This window comes from Parasteatoda tepidariorum, chromosome 4 (assembly GCF_043381705.1).
Source record: "Parasteatoda tepidariorum isolate YZ-2023 chromosome 4, CAS_Ptep_4.0, whole genome shotgun sequence".
Classification (NCBI taxonomy): Eukaryota; Metazoa; Arthropoda; class Arachnida; order Araneae; family Theridiidae; genus Parasteatoda; species Parasteatoda tepidariorum.
The window spans coordinates 54,063,084-54,077,490 of record NC_092207.1 but is presented as its reverse complement, the minus strand read 5'-3'; the positions used below and the strand labels follow the sequence as shown (position 1 = coordinate 54,077,490).

At 27.0% G+C, this 14,407-nt stretch overlaps 1 protein-coding gene across 5 annotated transcripts in view; it reads right to left on the bottom strand.

The window, feature by feature from the left end:
- Positions 1-473: 473 nt before the first annotated feature.
- Positions 474-14,407, bottom strand: part of LOC107452084 (LIM and SH3 domain protein Lasp) — a 32,923-nt gene continuing 18,989 nt past the window's right edge. Inside the window, exons 4-9 of one of the 5 annotated variants that reach the window (XM_016068385.3) lie at positions 14,109-14,310; positions 13,915-13,971; positions 11,096-11,245; positions 6,275-6,406; positions 4,902-4,939; positions 474-2,377 (exon numbers count right to left, since the gene is read on the bottom strand). In XM_016068385.3, the coding sequence (XP_015923871.1) occupies positions 2,201-2,377; positions 4,902-4,939; positions 6,275-6,406; positions 11,096-11,245; positions 13,915-13,971; positions 14,109-14,310 (756 nt within the window). In that variant the 3' untranslated portion in view covers positions 474-2,200. The remainder of the gene's footprint in view (positions 2,378-4,901; positions 4,940-6,274; positions 6,407-11,095; positions 11,246-13,914; positions 13,972-14,108; positions 14,311-14,407) is intronic. The other 4 variants (XM_016068386.3, XM_016068389.3, XM_016068387.3 and 1 more) reach the window with 4 other exon arrangements.

Sequence of the window (14,407 nt, the reverse complement as noted above, 5' to 3'; positions counted from 1 at the left end):
GTAAGAATAAGGCAAAAATTTGTGAATAGCCGAAATTCTCCAAGAGAAAGTCAAAATAAGATATAGTCTGGCAATAAAATAAATTGTATTAGATAAATTTTTAATAATCTTAACAATTCCCTCATAATTAATTTTGTATTTAAAGTGGTTTTTTGAACATTTGCTAAGTTACAAAGTCGTAAAATGATAATTTTATCCAAAACTTGAATATTTCATCCTTCAAGACCTATGTATTGCTAATGAGGTGTCTGAGCCTGTGCCATCTTTATTACTGGTTCACTAAATTTCTATTTTTGAAGTGAATTTAAATTTAAAGAGATTACTTTACAGTGTTAAAACCCTTGTAGCTCAGTAAAACAATCTTAAGACTGATTCTTATATAATTGTTGCCATGGCAATGAAAATGAGAACACTTTCTGCTGCTCTTTAATCAATCATTATACAAAAATAAAGAATTTGTAAGAAAATCTTCATATGTTTCATGCAGTTTTTATTTCTTTTAAGTGCATGCATACAATCTGTATTGACAATATGAAACAACATACATTAAACAACTTGATATATATTTTAAATGAGTATTTTTCTGAAAGTTAAGTAATTTTTATATTAATAAAAGTTGTTTTCAGATTGTTATATTAATGAAATGTTTCAATATTGAAAAGCAATTAAAAAAAAAATTTGATTTAAACTTTAATTTTTAAAGAAAAATAAATTGATATATTTTCATCTGGTGTTTGAAAAAATACATTAATTAAACAGCAATTGAATGAAAAAAAAAAACATTATTTATTTCAAAGTTGAATGAATCTGCAGTACAAGTATTACACTATATATATATATTAGAAAAAAAATTTGTGGGCACTCACAAAAATGTTTTAAATTTCAATTTTTTAGAAAAAAAAGGAGTACAGCTTTATTTGTATCAAAAGCATAAGTAAATGCAAGAGCAATCACATTTAATTGAAAAAAAAAAGGAAACAAAAAGGTAAACATTAATATAAAAGGGAGAAAATGTATAATCATTGGTGCCACATTGTCTGACAAATCTCTCTTTGTTAAAATCACACTACAGATGCAATTAAAGAATTACAAAAGAATTCATCGTAACAACTATATAAAGATATTTATATATATTTATACATATATAAAAAAGGAATCATAGTCAATCTGCCTTAAACAAACAAACATGGCAGCTTAGAAACCATTACAAAACATGGCTCCATAAAAATTGCATGAGAAATATTACAACACACGTTTTTGCAATTTTTACCTGAAATAAAAGCTCAGAAAATTATTATGGCTTTATAAAATCCATTCACAAATGATAGTTAAAAAGAAAACAAAGCAACAAATATAATAAAACTTAATTTAAGACAACAATGTCAGTTGAAGGTGATTAAAAAATGATTAAGTATAGTTATACAAACATATTGCAAGATGTAACAAATCGAAATGCCAGCTTCTAAGTCTAACAAACAGTAAATTGTAATTTTTACCTGTAAATTTCATAATTCATCATATTGAACAGATAATATTTTTTTAAATGTGGTAAAAATATTCTATTTGTATCAATAAAAGAAAAAAATAATAGGATTTAACAACATGATTCAGTTATGAATTTATTGCATGTATTTCCAAAATAAAAAGTTCAACATTTTTAATAACAACAAACACAATTTAGAATAAAAGATTTACTAGTCAATACTAACTTTTAGACTTTAAAAGTTACAGTTACTTGATTAGTCATTTGTTTATTATTTGCTGATGAATAATGAAACTAAGGTTAAAAACATTTTACCTCATACATAATTAGGTTAAGCACCTTTAATTAGATTTAAACTAATCTATTAATCACACGTTTTAAGGAATAAAGAGAGGGAAGAAATTTTCACTTGCACCGCTTCAAGAAGAAATCAAGGACACAACGCCTAAGAATGGTTTCAATACACAATACATGTTTAATACAAAATCTGAGATTCTGGAGTAAATATCTACCTGACAGCTACAAACTTGCTTTGATTGGTTGATTTTTTTTTTAACTCTACAATAAATGGTATATAATTTATTATTTTTTTTTCTTCCTTTGAGTTTGGAACAAGACAGTCTTGAGCATGTATGAGCCAAATGTCTCCAGTTCTAAAGCATTTGTATTTTAAATTTGTCACAAAATTTATTTAATAAAGCGCGATGATTCTTGTTATCAATTGATTTGCTCTACATAGTTGGCAGGCAGCATTCCAGACTGTCCAGTTCTCTGCACAGTCCCTGTCATCCAACCATCATCAATGGCATTGCAGTTGATGATCATATCACCATCCAGGAAGCTCACCTCATCTGAATCTTGGGCAACATAATCATACATTGCTTTGAAAGTATGCTAGTAAAAAAATAATAAAAATTAACATAAATTTAGAAATGAAAGAAAGCTGGTATACACATATGATTCAAGGGCGTCGGCAGTGGGGTGCAAGAGGGTGCATTTGCACCTCCCTGGCTTTTCTTTTAAACAATTAAAGAGATACAGAAAAACAATTTTGTAATAAAATATTTTTATTAAAAATATTTTTATTCAAAAACAAATAATTAAGTAATTATTGATGCATAACAATTAAAAAATTGTTTAATCAAACAAGAATTGTAATCGTCTTGTTTGCTGTCTAAATCTGTTTATGACTTTTCCAATGAATTCTGAGTCATTCTTTTCTTATGCACACTGAGCATGCACAAACTTGGCAGATATCTAAGCTATATTTTTAAATTTAATTTAATAAAATATAAATAATATTATATTTTCTATTAGTTATTTAGTTTAACAAAGGTGTATGACACAAACTGACTTCTCACAACTGTAAAACTTCATCAACACAATAAATACTAATGTTAAGCGTGCACAAACATGTAAGTATACAAAACCACTGTTTGTAGTCGTTTGTATTTCAAAGTCAGTGGCTATGCCAGCATCATCAATACAGTTTCTCATGGCAAAATTTGCAAGTACAAGAAATTCAAACTTTTTTTTTAAATATATTGTTAACAATGAAGAAATATATCTTGAAACAATTAACAGATGAAAGTATATGTAATAACAAAACAAAATATAATAACAGAATATTTTTATTTTTTTTGGGAGGGGGTAGTTTGTTAGAGGGTTACACCCCCTTTTATATTATTCTGCCGGTGCCCTTGATTTGATTCCAGATTATTTGATATCTATGGAAAATCAAATCTACCTACATAAAAGCTCCATGAAGAATAACTATGTCAGAAAATCAAAATCATTTAATTATTAGGAGATCCTTTTTCAGATTTATTTTCCATATCTACGTGCATTGTAAAGTTAGAGAGGGGTAAAACTACGAAATATTATAAACGAATATTATATTGTAAGTAATTACAGTCTGTTTTTCTTTTTGTTTTTTTTTTTAAGAATATTTTTTTCTTTATAAATACCTTTAAATCAATAACAGAGTGAAAATATCTTACATAAAATCATATTAACTTAATTTTAAGACTGTATTTAACACAGCTGGGGAGAAAAGGACAACAGAAGTATTATCTTTGAGGCGTTCTTGAAAGATGATCAATCGAGAAAAATCCCTTCCACAGACCCTCATGACTCACAGGTATGCATTGCTTCTTTTATTTTCCATGAATCATGGGATGTTTACTCCCAAGGAGGTATTTATTAACCAGGTTTCCAATCAAGTGATAGATAGGTGTTAGGGGATATAAACCTAACAATTGAAACCGATTGAGGACTAAAAGCTCCTATTCGGTATCATATGTCTAACTTGAATATCTGTGCTAATAGGAAAATTATATTCATTTATCTGTAGCTACATCTAGAATTATGTATTTATATCAAACTTTTTTATATTCACTTTTATCGAAAAAATAATTTTTAAAGTGTGAATAAATAGATTATTGTAGATTCTTTACTTATTTCTATATCTTTAAAAATATTCTAAAAAGAATTTATGGTGTCAAACTTCGTCATTAGGGTACCTTCCCGTAAACGGACAACTCTCATAAACGAACAATTATCAAAAAAAAATTTTAATTTGAAAAATACAAACTTTGAAGGAAAAAAAAAAGGATGAATGAGAAACAACTATTGGGTTCCAATTTCACTTAAAATTTAGTTTGCTTGAAGTTTAATGTCTCATTATTATTCTTAAAGAATTCAAAATAAAAAATTTTTTGGATGCTATGAAAAAAACACTTTGAGTTGGCCTACATTTTTTAATTGCATCGTTTAATTATTTAAAGGAGATTCAATTTTTTTTCTGTTGTGGCTCCTTGCATAATGAAATTTGCATTTGACCATTTAAATTAGGCCATCTTATCACATTTTAAGATATAAATAATCTTATTAACCTCTTAGTATATTTATTAACATATTTTCATTAAATAGAAGCTGCTTATCACTCAACAGATAACAATTATTCTTTAAAATTAAAATTGTTGATAGAAAATATGCCAAGTTTTAAATAAGAAAATGTCAAGAATGCTCAAGTTCAAGGAAAGAAGTTAACTACCATAAAATTAATAAAAACTAATTTAAAACTGGATTTAAAATTGGTTTATCAACTGAAATTCACATCACTTATAGTTGTCGATTTTTACTAGCTAGAAGTCAATGAGCAATATTGAATAAATAAAAGTGTTAGCTTATAAGCATAATTTCATAACATACCAAAGTTGTAAAAGAAAATGTTGCACAACTGAAGTGAGATGATGATATTTGGCTAAGCTCTCAGTTTGGTAAATTTTACGTACAATAATTAAATAAGTTTGAAAACATCACATATTGCAAAGAAAGAGAAATAAAATTAAAATAAATCCTTTTTATAGGGGAAATCTAGAAGTTGAGTACAGATACTTATCAGAAATTTACTTACGCCAGCAGCCTTGGGAACACTAGGAACTGCCTCTTGTGCTACAATAAGAAAATAATTGCTTATAAATAATGTAAAATCATTAAATTTTAAATAGAATAAACAAGACGACATGAGAAAAAATACATAAAAAATATACACTTTTGTATGCAAAAAAATTTTCAAACCATTGTATCATTTTTTTCAAAATAAATTAATTAAAATTACTTTTTTTTCTTCCCAATACAATTAGCCTTTTCATAGAATATTTTGAATGAGTAAGCATTGGACATTTATGCTATTGCTCTACAACTTCTTCAAAGAAGTTTAATTTAAATGAAATAACAATTGAGACATTAGAGGTACAGTCACTAGCTTGCTATTTTTTAATAAATTTTGATGTGCTTATCTTCTCCCTTTTATTTAAATATTTTTTATGTTATAGATACATCTAATTAAATTTGAAATTTCAATTATGTGCCTTTTATAAAAGCAAATTTAATGATATAAAATGCTACACAAGAAGAGGACAGTGAAATATTAACTATACAATCCATATAATTATATGGAGCAAATAAATAAAACTTCAACCCTAAAATAGTAAAAATACTACTTTAAAAAAAATAGGCTTAAATAATTTATTCTGCACCGCTAGGTTACAAACTCATACATTGAATTGAAAATAACTTGAAAACTGAAAATTTAATATTCCAATTTTTTTTGCAATTTTTTAGTGGCATGCCGCATTTTGAGAGAAAATTACTGAATATACAATTTAGAAACAGTCAAAGATTTTTATACAAATAAAACAAATGTAGATATTTAAGTTTCTTTCCATTACAACATTGATCAACATTTTGTGGGTGGAAATTTTGGTGTAAAATCTATACAATTTTTTGTATTACCTGAAGATATTAAATGTTTAAAGAATATTTTATGCAAATAACTTTTATTTCTTCTAAACTACAAGAAAAAAAAACTTTTAGGTTGAAATAAAGTTATATAAAATACAAATGTATCAAATATTCGAAATTCAAGTTAAATTAAGGTATCAAATTTCAGAATAATTTGTAAATTTTTAGATACACTTCACAGATTTAAAGAATCTATTTTAAATACATGGATATAAATATTTTGCTTTGAACAAAAGACTATTTAAACCAAAATTAAAATTTTAAAAACAATTTAATTTACAATTAAAGATACCAAGAGAACGTGTACCATGTGATCAAAGGTGACCAAAATGTTTGTTCAATCTTTTGTAAATAAATATGTTAATATAGCAGTGACAAAAAAGGAAAATAAAACAGTAAAAAAAAAAAAGCAAACAACTTTTAAAATTAATGAAACTAATTGAAGTCCTCCTTGAATTGTATTACTTTTTTTTTCAAACCTACCTCTGTACATATTCATGTTTGATATATCTTGTGGGTGAACCTGTCGATAGCCCGTAGCCAAAGAGCCATAATTATCATTCAAAGGATCATAATCGGCAATTGATCCAATTTTTCGAGACGGTGGTTGATGTACTAAAAACATGCATAAAAATAATAATAAGCATAAAGCTGCAACTTAAAATGAAAAAGAAATAAACTTAAAATAAATAGATTTGATTTAAAAACTAATTAAAAATTAAGAGCTAAATAAAAATAAACATTCAAACATGTTTAGTAACCAAGTAAAAATTATAAGAATACAGTAATAAAATAAAGAGCAAAACTGTAAAAAGCAGCACAATAAAAATGAAACTATCTCAATACTTCGGAAACTAAAACTTTAATATCTAAGAAATAGTTGCAGTTAACACCTAAACTTGGGACTTGCAATTCACAAGACAAGAGTTCCGTTAAACAATCATTTAATTAAAGATTCACAATTGGGGAGGGAAGGTGCAACAAAAATTTGAAAGAGAAAATTTACTTTTAATTTATACACATTTAAAAAGTTTTCACGTCAAGAGTATAGATGATAAATGAGTTTTATATACACAATTAAGAGTAAATTTTAGAAAATTTGAAAGATCAAGTTTTAAAATGGTTTAACTTTTAAATATGTATGCAAATATTTAGTTAAAACATGAGATAAATGACGCAGCTTCTATGTTTTTTCTTCCAAAAGTATTATTATTTAATAAAAATGACAAATTTAAACACTTTTAAAACTTTTTTATGCCAAAATTACAAATATTTGAAAAACCGAAATTTATTTTTAGAATTATTACACACGTCAGCCATCTAATTAAATTTAATTTTTTGAATACAAGGCATAGCATGCCAACATCGATTTTTTTTGTACATATGCTATATCATTGATAAGCAAAGGATTAAAATAAAAAATTGAATGACACAAGAGCATGAATGGTGCTACGAATTCTACCGGGAGAGGGTAAAAAAAAAAAGGACTGACACCTTGAGGTTGTCAGACCTGTGCTTACTAAAAGTAACCAAATCTTCTGAAAGATTTAATTTTCAAGAGTTGAGAACATTGAACTAATAAAATATTAACAAATATTGCTTAAATAGAAAGCAATAATTATATTGAAAGGAATTAATTTATTTGATCATCCAATTTGTTTTTTAAAAACTAAATAGCACTTAGTTAAAATATTTTTTTTGTTCTTTAGTATATTATAAGAAAACTGCTTGGTGATTTAAAAAAAAAAATGCAAAATAAGCCCAGAAAAATAATAAAACCAAACTTGATTTTAGTAATGAGCCAATCATACTAAATTTCTTAATCAAAAATAACAATTAAAGCATATAGAAAATATTATAGTTTTTTAATGATGAATAAAAGCACCCACAAAAAAGACAAACAAAACATTAAAACAAAATTCAAAGTAGTAACAATAGCAACTAATTTTGGAACACTATGCATGAAAAGGAAAATTATTAATTCATGCTTTAATTACAATTATCAAGCAATAGAAGCAGCTATTTTTTCATTCAAAGGAACTTCACAAAATTCCTTTATTATTCATCTACAATTTAAGATTTGGCAAAAATAAACTACATGGCAAAACATTTCTACATGGTAAAATGGCAAAAAACATAAACTACATATAGCTCTGGCATACTTAATCAATTACAACTCACTACATTAACATATAATTACTCACTGCATGGTCCCCTACTGATTTAATGAAGGAATACATAAATTTGAAATTATACTCAATTTTAAGTTAATATAATAGCTGACAACAAGCACGGGAAAAAAAAGTTAAACATTAATTTTAAGCAAGGTTATTCTATGAACAGGGATGAGAGTAGTCAGAAAGTAAAAAAGAGGAAATCCAAGTATATATATATATATATATAAATCGCACTTTTTTGTCAAATTTTTGTTTAAACTTGTAATCCATTTGATTATAAATCCCGATATGAGGCTTTTAAATCACGTGAATATGAAACTCTACATCGAATTTAAAAAGTGCGAAAATACAAATCATGATGCGTAATTTTTAGATCAAGATGCATAATTTTAAAATCGCGCGATATTACAACCGCAAAAACGAATCACGACATTGGATTTTAAGCTCGCGTAGCTACATACGGTTTTAAAAGCTCGTAAATACAAATAGCGATATTGAGTTTTTAAATCTCGTAAATACGAGTCATAATGTACGATATTTATAAAGCATAAATAAGAATTGCAATGCGCAACTTTTAAATCAGGTAAATACGAAAATCAATGATTGATATTAAAATCGTGTGAATGAAAATCGAGATATTTGCAGAGTCTGGACTTGGGATTTCTAAAAGGATTGTTTGAATTGTTTTTTGTTTACACAATAAATAAAAATTTACAAGATTAATTGAATGAGCAAATAAATATTTTCACCACAAATCCACCTCTATTTTTTTTCGCTTTTTTTGTTTGCTTTCTCTCCAGAATACAAGAAGCAGCGACGTCTAAATTACGAAAATACGAGCTATCCCGCCGACGGATAAAAAATACGGAAAATCTTATTTTCTGTGCGTGAAATCGGAGAAAATAGCTAATATAAGTAAACATGCAGAAGGATTAGCAGCTAGGACGTAGTTTGAATTTTCTATTTTTCTTTGAAAATCGTAAATAAATATAATAATTTGACTTCAACGACTGAATTTTTAAAAAAAGAAACGGGATATTTATAAATAAATAAATAAAAAAAATGAAACTTTTAGAGAATCTGAGTTTCTGATGAAGAGGCTGAAATTCGAGACAAAAGCGAAAAAAATCTCACCCCTGTATAAAGGTCAACCAGTTTTATCCCAAGGAAATGATTTTTAGAGAAACTTCAGAGGGAGGAATGAGGACTTCAATAATTTCGCTCTGCGGAAAATTAAATTCCTCATAAAATATTTTAACTTGCGCAAAAAAAAATTTCAGCGGAAATTAGCGAGAAAAATGGAAAAATCTGAGAAAAAGCGGAAATCCGCGAAAGAATCTCATCCCTGTATAATATACATAGGATTTCCCCCACACAGATTTTAAATGGAAAAATTCACCAATTTTTTTTTAAAAGTATATAAAAATTACACTTAGAGTTAAACTCTGAATAATCAACTAGAGAGTAATATCTCACAAAAATTAATAGAAAAACATTTCTAGCCCTATACTTTGTATTTCTGTCCAGAACAAAGTACTATAAAAATATTAAATCTAGTCTAAAAATTAAATATTTAAAAAAAAAATATAAGTATTTCAAAAGGGATGACTAACATTACGTAGAGTAAAAAGAAAAATGACTAAAAGGTTGATACTAATTAAACAATAAAAAAATATTTTTGTTAAACATAATCAGTCAATAAAAGAATAAAACAGTAAAAAAAAAAAAAAAAAANAAAAAAAAAAAAAAAAAAAAAAAAAAAAAAAAAAAAAAAAAAAAAAAAAAAAACACTTTTTGATACATTTACTGAAAATTTTTGAGATAATTAATCGACCTGCTCCAGGAAGTTTTATAACATATTATTTTTTTGATCAACTTCTATTCTCTCTTTACCTATAACAAAGTTTAGCAATGATTCCACCATTTACAAATCTTAATTTCCATAAATATTGATTGTTTTTTTTTGTTGTCTTCTACACAAAAATTTAATTATGATTCTCTATACAAACAATTTACAGCCTTATGCACAAATTTGGCAGGAAAATAACACAAGGCCAACATACAGTAATGGTCAATTTAAAACAGTGTTTTTAAATAAGCTGGACAGAAAATAAGAAATAATTATTTGTTGACAGAAAATATCAGGCACATTCAGAATAACAATAACCCCTCTAATAATTCAAATTGACTGCAACAATTTTTGCTTTAGTGTATCAATTTGTGAGAATTAAAAAAATATGAAATTTTTCTAAATAAAAATGACATTTCTAAATAAAAAACTGTTTTATGGACTATTTATGATTTTTTAATTATAAACAGTAGAAATTACTTCATCCCAAATATTTCAAACAAATAACTAATTAAAAACAAAGAAACGATTAATATAAAAATTTAGTTATTACTTAACATTTGATTTGTTATTTAATCATAGTATTACCTATTTTTGAAATGTAATCTAGAGACTATTTTAGAAATAGAGTTCAGAGCAGACTTTATTTAGAAAAAAAAAAAGTTTCAAACTATAGTTTGAGATTTTTCTTCAGCCAGACAATTCTTGATGTTTTTGTTTTCTGATTTTTTAAAAAAGAGTATTGTTTGTTTTCAGTTGAGAATTTTCATTTTTCCTACTTAAGGAGTTGGTAAACTGTTAATTGAGTATGACAAAATATTTCGTAACACAAACTATTACTGCAAAAGGTATAAAAAAATTTTCATGACAGAAATTACTTGAGGTGTGATGATATTGAATGATGTTTATTTCCCAGATAAAAGGTTAATTAAGCTTTGAAATGAAGTTATAGAAAAAATTTTGTTGTATTTTCCGTTACATGTAACACTAAATTATAACTTTTAAGTCAAGTGAAAATGTAAATAAGAATTACAAAAACAAAATTTTGGAAAAGTAATTTCTTTTTAAAATTTTATCAAAATTTTATTTATACATAAAAAACAATGTAGCATAAATAAGAAAATCCAGCAGAGCTGGCAACTATAGAATGATTTTGAATTTTACTTTTTCACATTGTAAAAAATATATTAGGGCACATAAAGCAAACTAATTTAATTTAAAAAAACAATAGGGGAAAAAAGAATATTGTATAAAAAAGGTCTTGATCAATTTAAATACCTGGACCTTCTTGAGAAGTGTAGATGACAGTGGATGTAAGTTTGGCAGAATATGGCGAGTCTTTTTGTTCTGGGGCAATTTTAGGTACATAATCAGAGATCCGGCCAGGAGGGGACTGAGGAGGAGGGTGATGGGGCTGGGATGCTGCTGCTAGATTTTTCACATCACAGTTAGCCACACACAATTCATACAGCAACAAAGGTTAAACAATTCATTTCCCATCACCAACAAGAAAGTACAAGAAAGCAGAAGAGAGAAAAAAAACCTTTTAGTTAAAAGAAGAAGCACACAGATAGTCAATATGTTTACACAATTAGTAAAGGAAATAGGTGTGTTAAATTCATCAATTGAAATTAGATTAGAATAGTGATCAGGCTGTATAATGAACAATACAGACATGCATAAATTAAAACAAATAATATGCCTGCAACACTCAAATTGATATAAAACCTATTATATTAAAATTTTTCCATGATAAATCTTTCGAATATTTTAATAAATCAGGCTATCATTTCTTTGAGTCTGATACGATAGAATAATAAAATATTAATTTTCTGTTAAAAAAATAATAAAATAACATAAGTTTAAAAATAAACATAAGTAAATTAATGGTTGAAATTTATTGTTTGAAATCTTTGAATATGAAATTGTTCTCCCTCTGGCATCAATTTTCTATATTAAATATAAAATTTGCAAATGTATAGGTGTACCCATACAACAATAAAAAAAAAGATTGATTTTTTGAACCATTGTTTTGAACCTGATACAATAGAATAAAATATTAACTTTTAGAAGAAAAAAAATCATAACTTCAAAATTAAAATTAATGAAATTTAAAATTAAACATAAGTAAATTAACGGATTATTGTCTTGATTGAAATATTTGAATATGAAATTGCTCTCCCTCTGGACGCAATTTCCTAATTTAAATATAAAATTTGCAAATGTATCAGTGTACCTAAAAAACAATAAACAAATATATTGTATGATTGCATGCATTAGCATTAAATTTCAATATGTCAGTTAGATTATTTTTATAACTGCCGTTGAACAGCTGAGTTAATGGATTGAACCTGTATGCGTCTCGTGGAGAGATAAACCATGAACAGCTCTTACTGTTAGTCTGACGGCAAAGGGACTCTAACCCATGATCCGCTGCCACTGAGGATATTTTAACCCCTTAACTGCCGCGGGCGCATATATACGTCTCGGCTAGACGATGCGTTAACTGACGCAGGCGTATATATACGATTTCCCGAAGTACGATGCTTTGCATTGCGCTACTATAAATAGAACTGCACCCCCTACTTCAGAATGCAGTAAAATGACCATGAAAGTGTTTGCTTTGCGAATGTATAACTAATTTTGGAGAAGGGGGAATAGGAAAAAGATGTTATGGAAAAAAGATATCGTATCAATCGCTTGCGTGTCTCAATTTGAGTAAGGTTGGGTTTATTCTTTTTTCGTTTCCTGTGTGTATTTGGTGCTTTTTATTCCTTTCATCAACGTCTTCAAAGAAAAATGCATCGCGAAAATGTGCTGTTTGTTCAAGAAAAAAATTAGTCGTGAATCCCGCTATCAGTGCAATGAATGTGATGTTGGTTTATGTGCCCAACCATGTTTCAAGATTTATCATACAACAGCTAAGTTTTAACATCTTTTATATTGCATTTTTATTATTTAATTTAAATTTTGTATTTTCTTTCTTTCCTTTTTCTTGTCTTGTAAAAGTAAACTGTTCTTAAATTGCAATGCATGCATCATTTCCCCTACCAAAACACCGTGTAAGAAAGTGCACTTGAGCGAAAAACGGTGGCACTGGGGAGTGAATCACGTAAATTTTACTCGGCAGTTACGGGGTTAAATCAGCACTGTTGTCAATGTAAGCCAGGTGTTGAATTCATATCGACCGTCCATTGCTGGGATTTGAACCTGGTTCACCTTATTGGGAGGCGAAAGCTATCCCAAAGCTCTATCAGTTAAATTAGTAAGAACCAATCTATTGCTTGAAGTATTACTTTAAATTTTAGAAGTGAGAAATCAGGTAGAATTTATTAATTTAGTCATAGGTAATATTACTTAAATAAAAAAAATTATTAATGTTGCATAAAATTTTTTGTTAAATACATACACATTATAATCACATAAAGTTAATAGAAAAGTATTTCAAAATAATATTTAGTTTCTATAAATTGACAAAGAGCTTGCAATATTCTAGCAATCTTTTTAAAACTGACATTTTTCTTGACAAAACTATATATTCGATAATATAGCTCAGCACATTAATAACGGCAAACTAAAAAAGATTTGTGCACTATAATTTCAGTGAAAAAAATATATACTATGATCCAAAATAAAAATAAATGGAGTAATCTTTTATAAAAATACAGAAATTTTTAACAAAAAATATTGTTTTAAAAATTCATTTCTGTTCCTTAAATATTTAGCGTGAAAAAATATAATACGGTACAGAACCCGTTATCAGGAAATCAGAAAACCGGAACGACATTCGATAAATTTTCTCGCCATTTTTTTAAAAAATGTCTTTTTCCTCATGTAGCGATTCAGAAAACCGGAAAAATCAGTTATCCGGAATAGCGATGGTCCCGATCGTTCCGGATAATTGGTTCCCTACTGTACATAACTTATGTAAGAAAAACACTTGAATTATTATTAACATTTCAAATTAAGAAGAATAAAGCATCGCAAATACAGTCACAAGATATAGCACATGTTATTCAAAAAAACAAGAAATAATTTTCACAAGAATGATGCAAGATAAGTATCGTGAACAAAATAGAAAAGTAAAATTAAATTACCATTATTAGGTGGAGTATAATCATTGTACTCTGGACTTCTACTAATGTCTCCACCACCTGGAAAATTAAATATAACTTCAGAAATATTGTTACTCTAACAGAGCAAAACAAAATATTATATAAATGAGAGAAGATAACAAATATTATCATTATTACAAAATAGTTTTGTTTTTAATGCAAAAAGGAAAACTTGCCATTCAATGGAACAGCAACCCCATTTTTAGTCTCTGGTACCAAATGACGCTTCTGCTCCATCTGTTTCTTCCTTTCCAATTCTCCGTGGTAAGAGACATTGCTTATAATTTTTGAAGTATTTCGAATCCTCAGTGTTTCTGGATCATCTGCAACTTGTGTGAATTTTCCTTTTGCCTTCTCGAAATCTTCATGGTACTTTACCTAATAACAATTAAATATGAGGTAATTCAAGGGAAAAAAAGGAATATATCTATTCCTTTAGATACAGCTAATACTGAAGTAAAATCAATATATATAT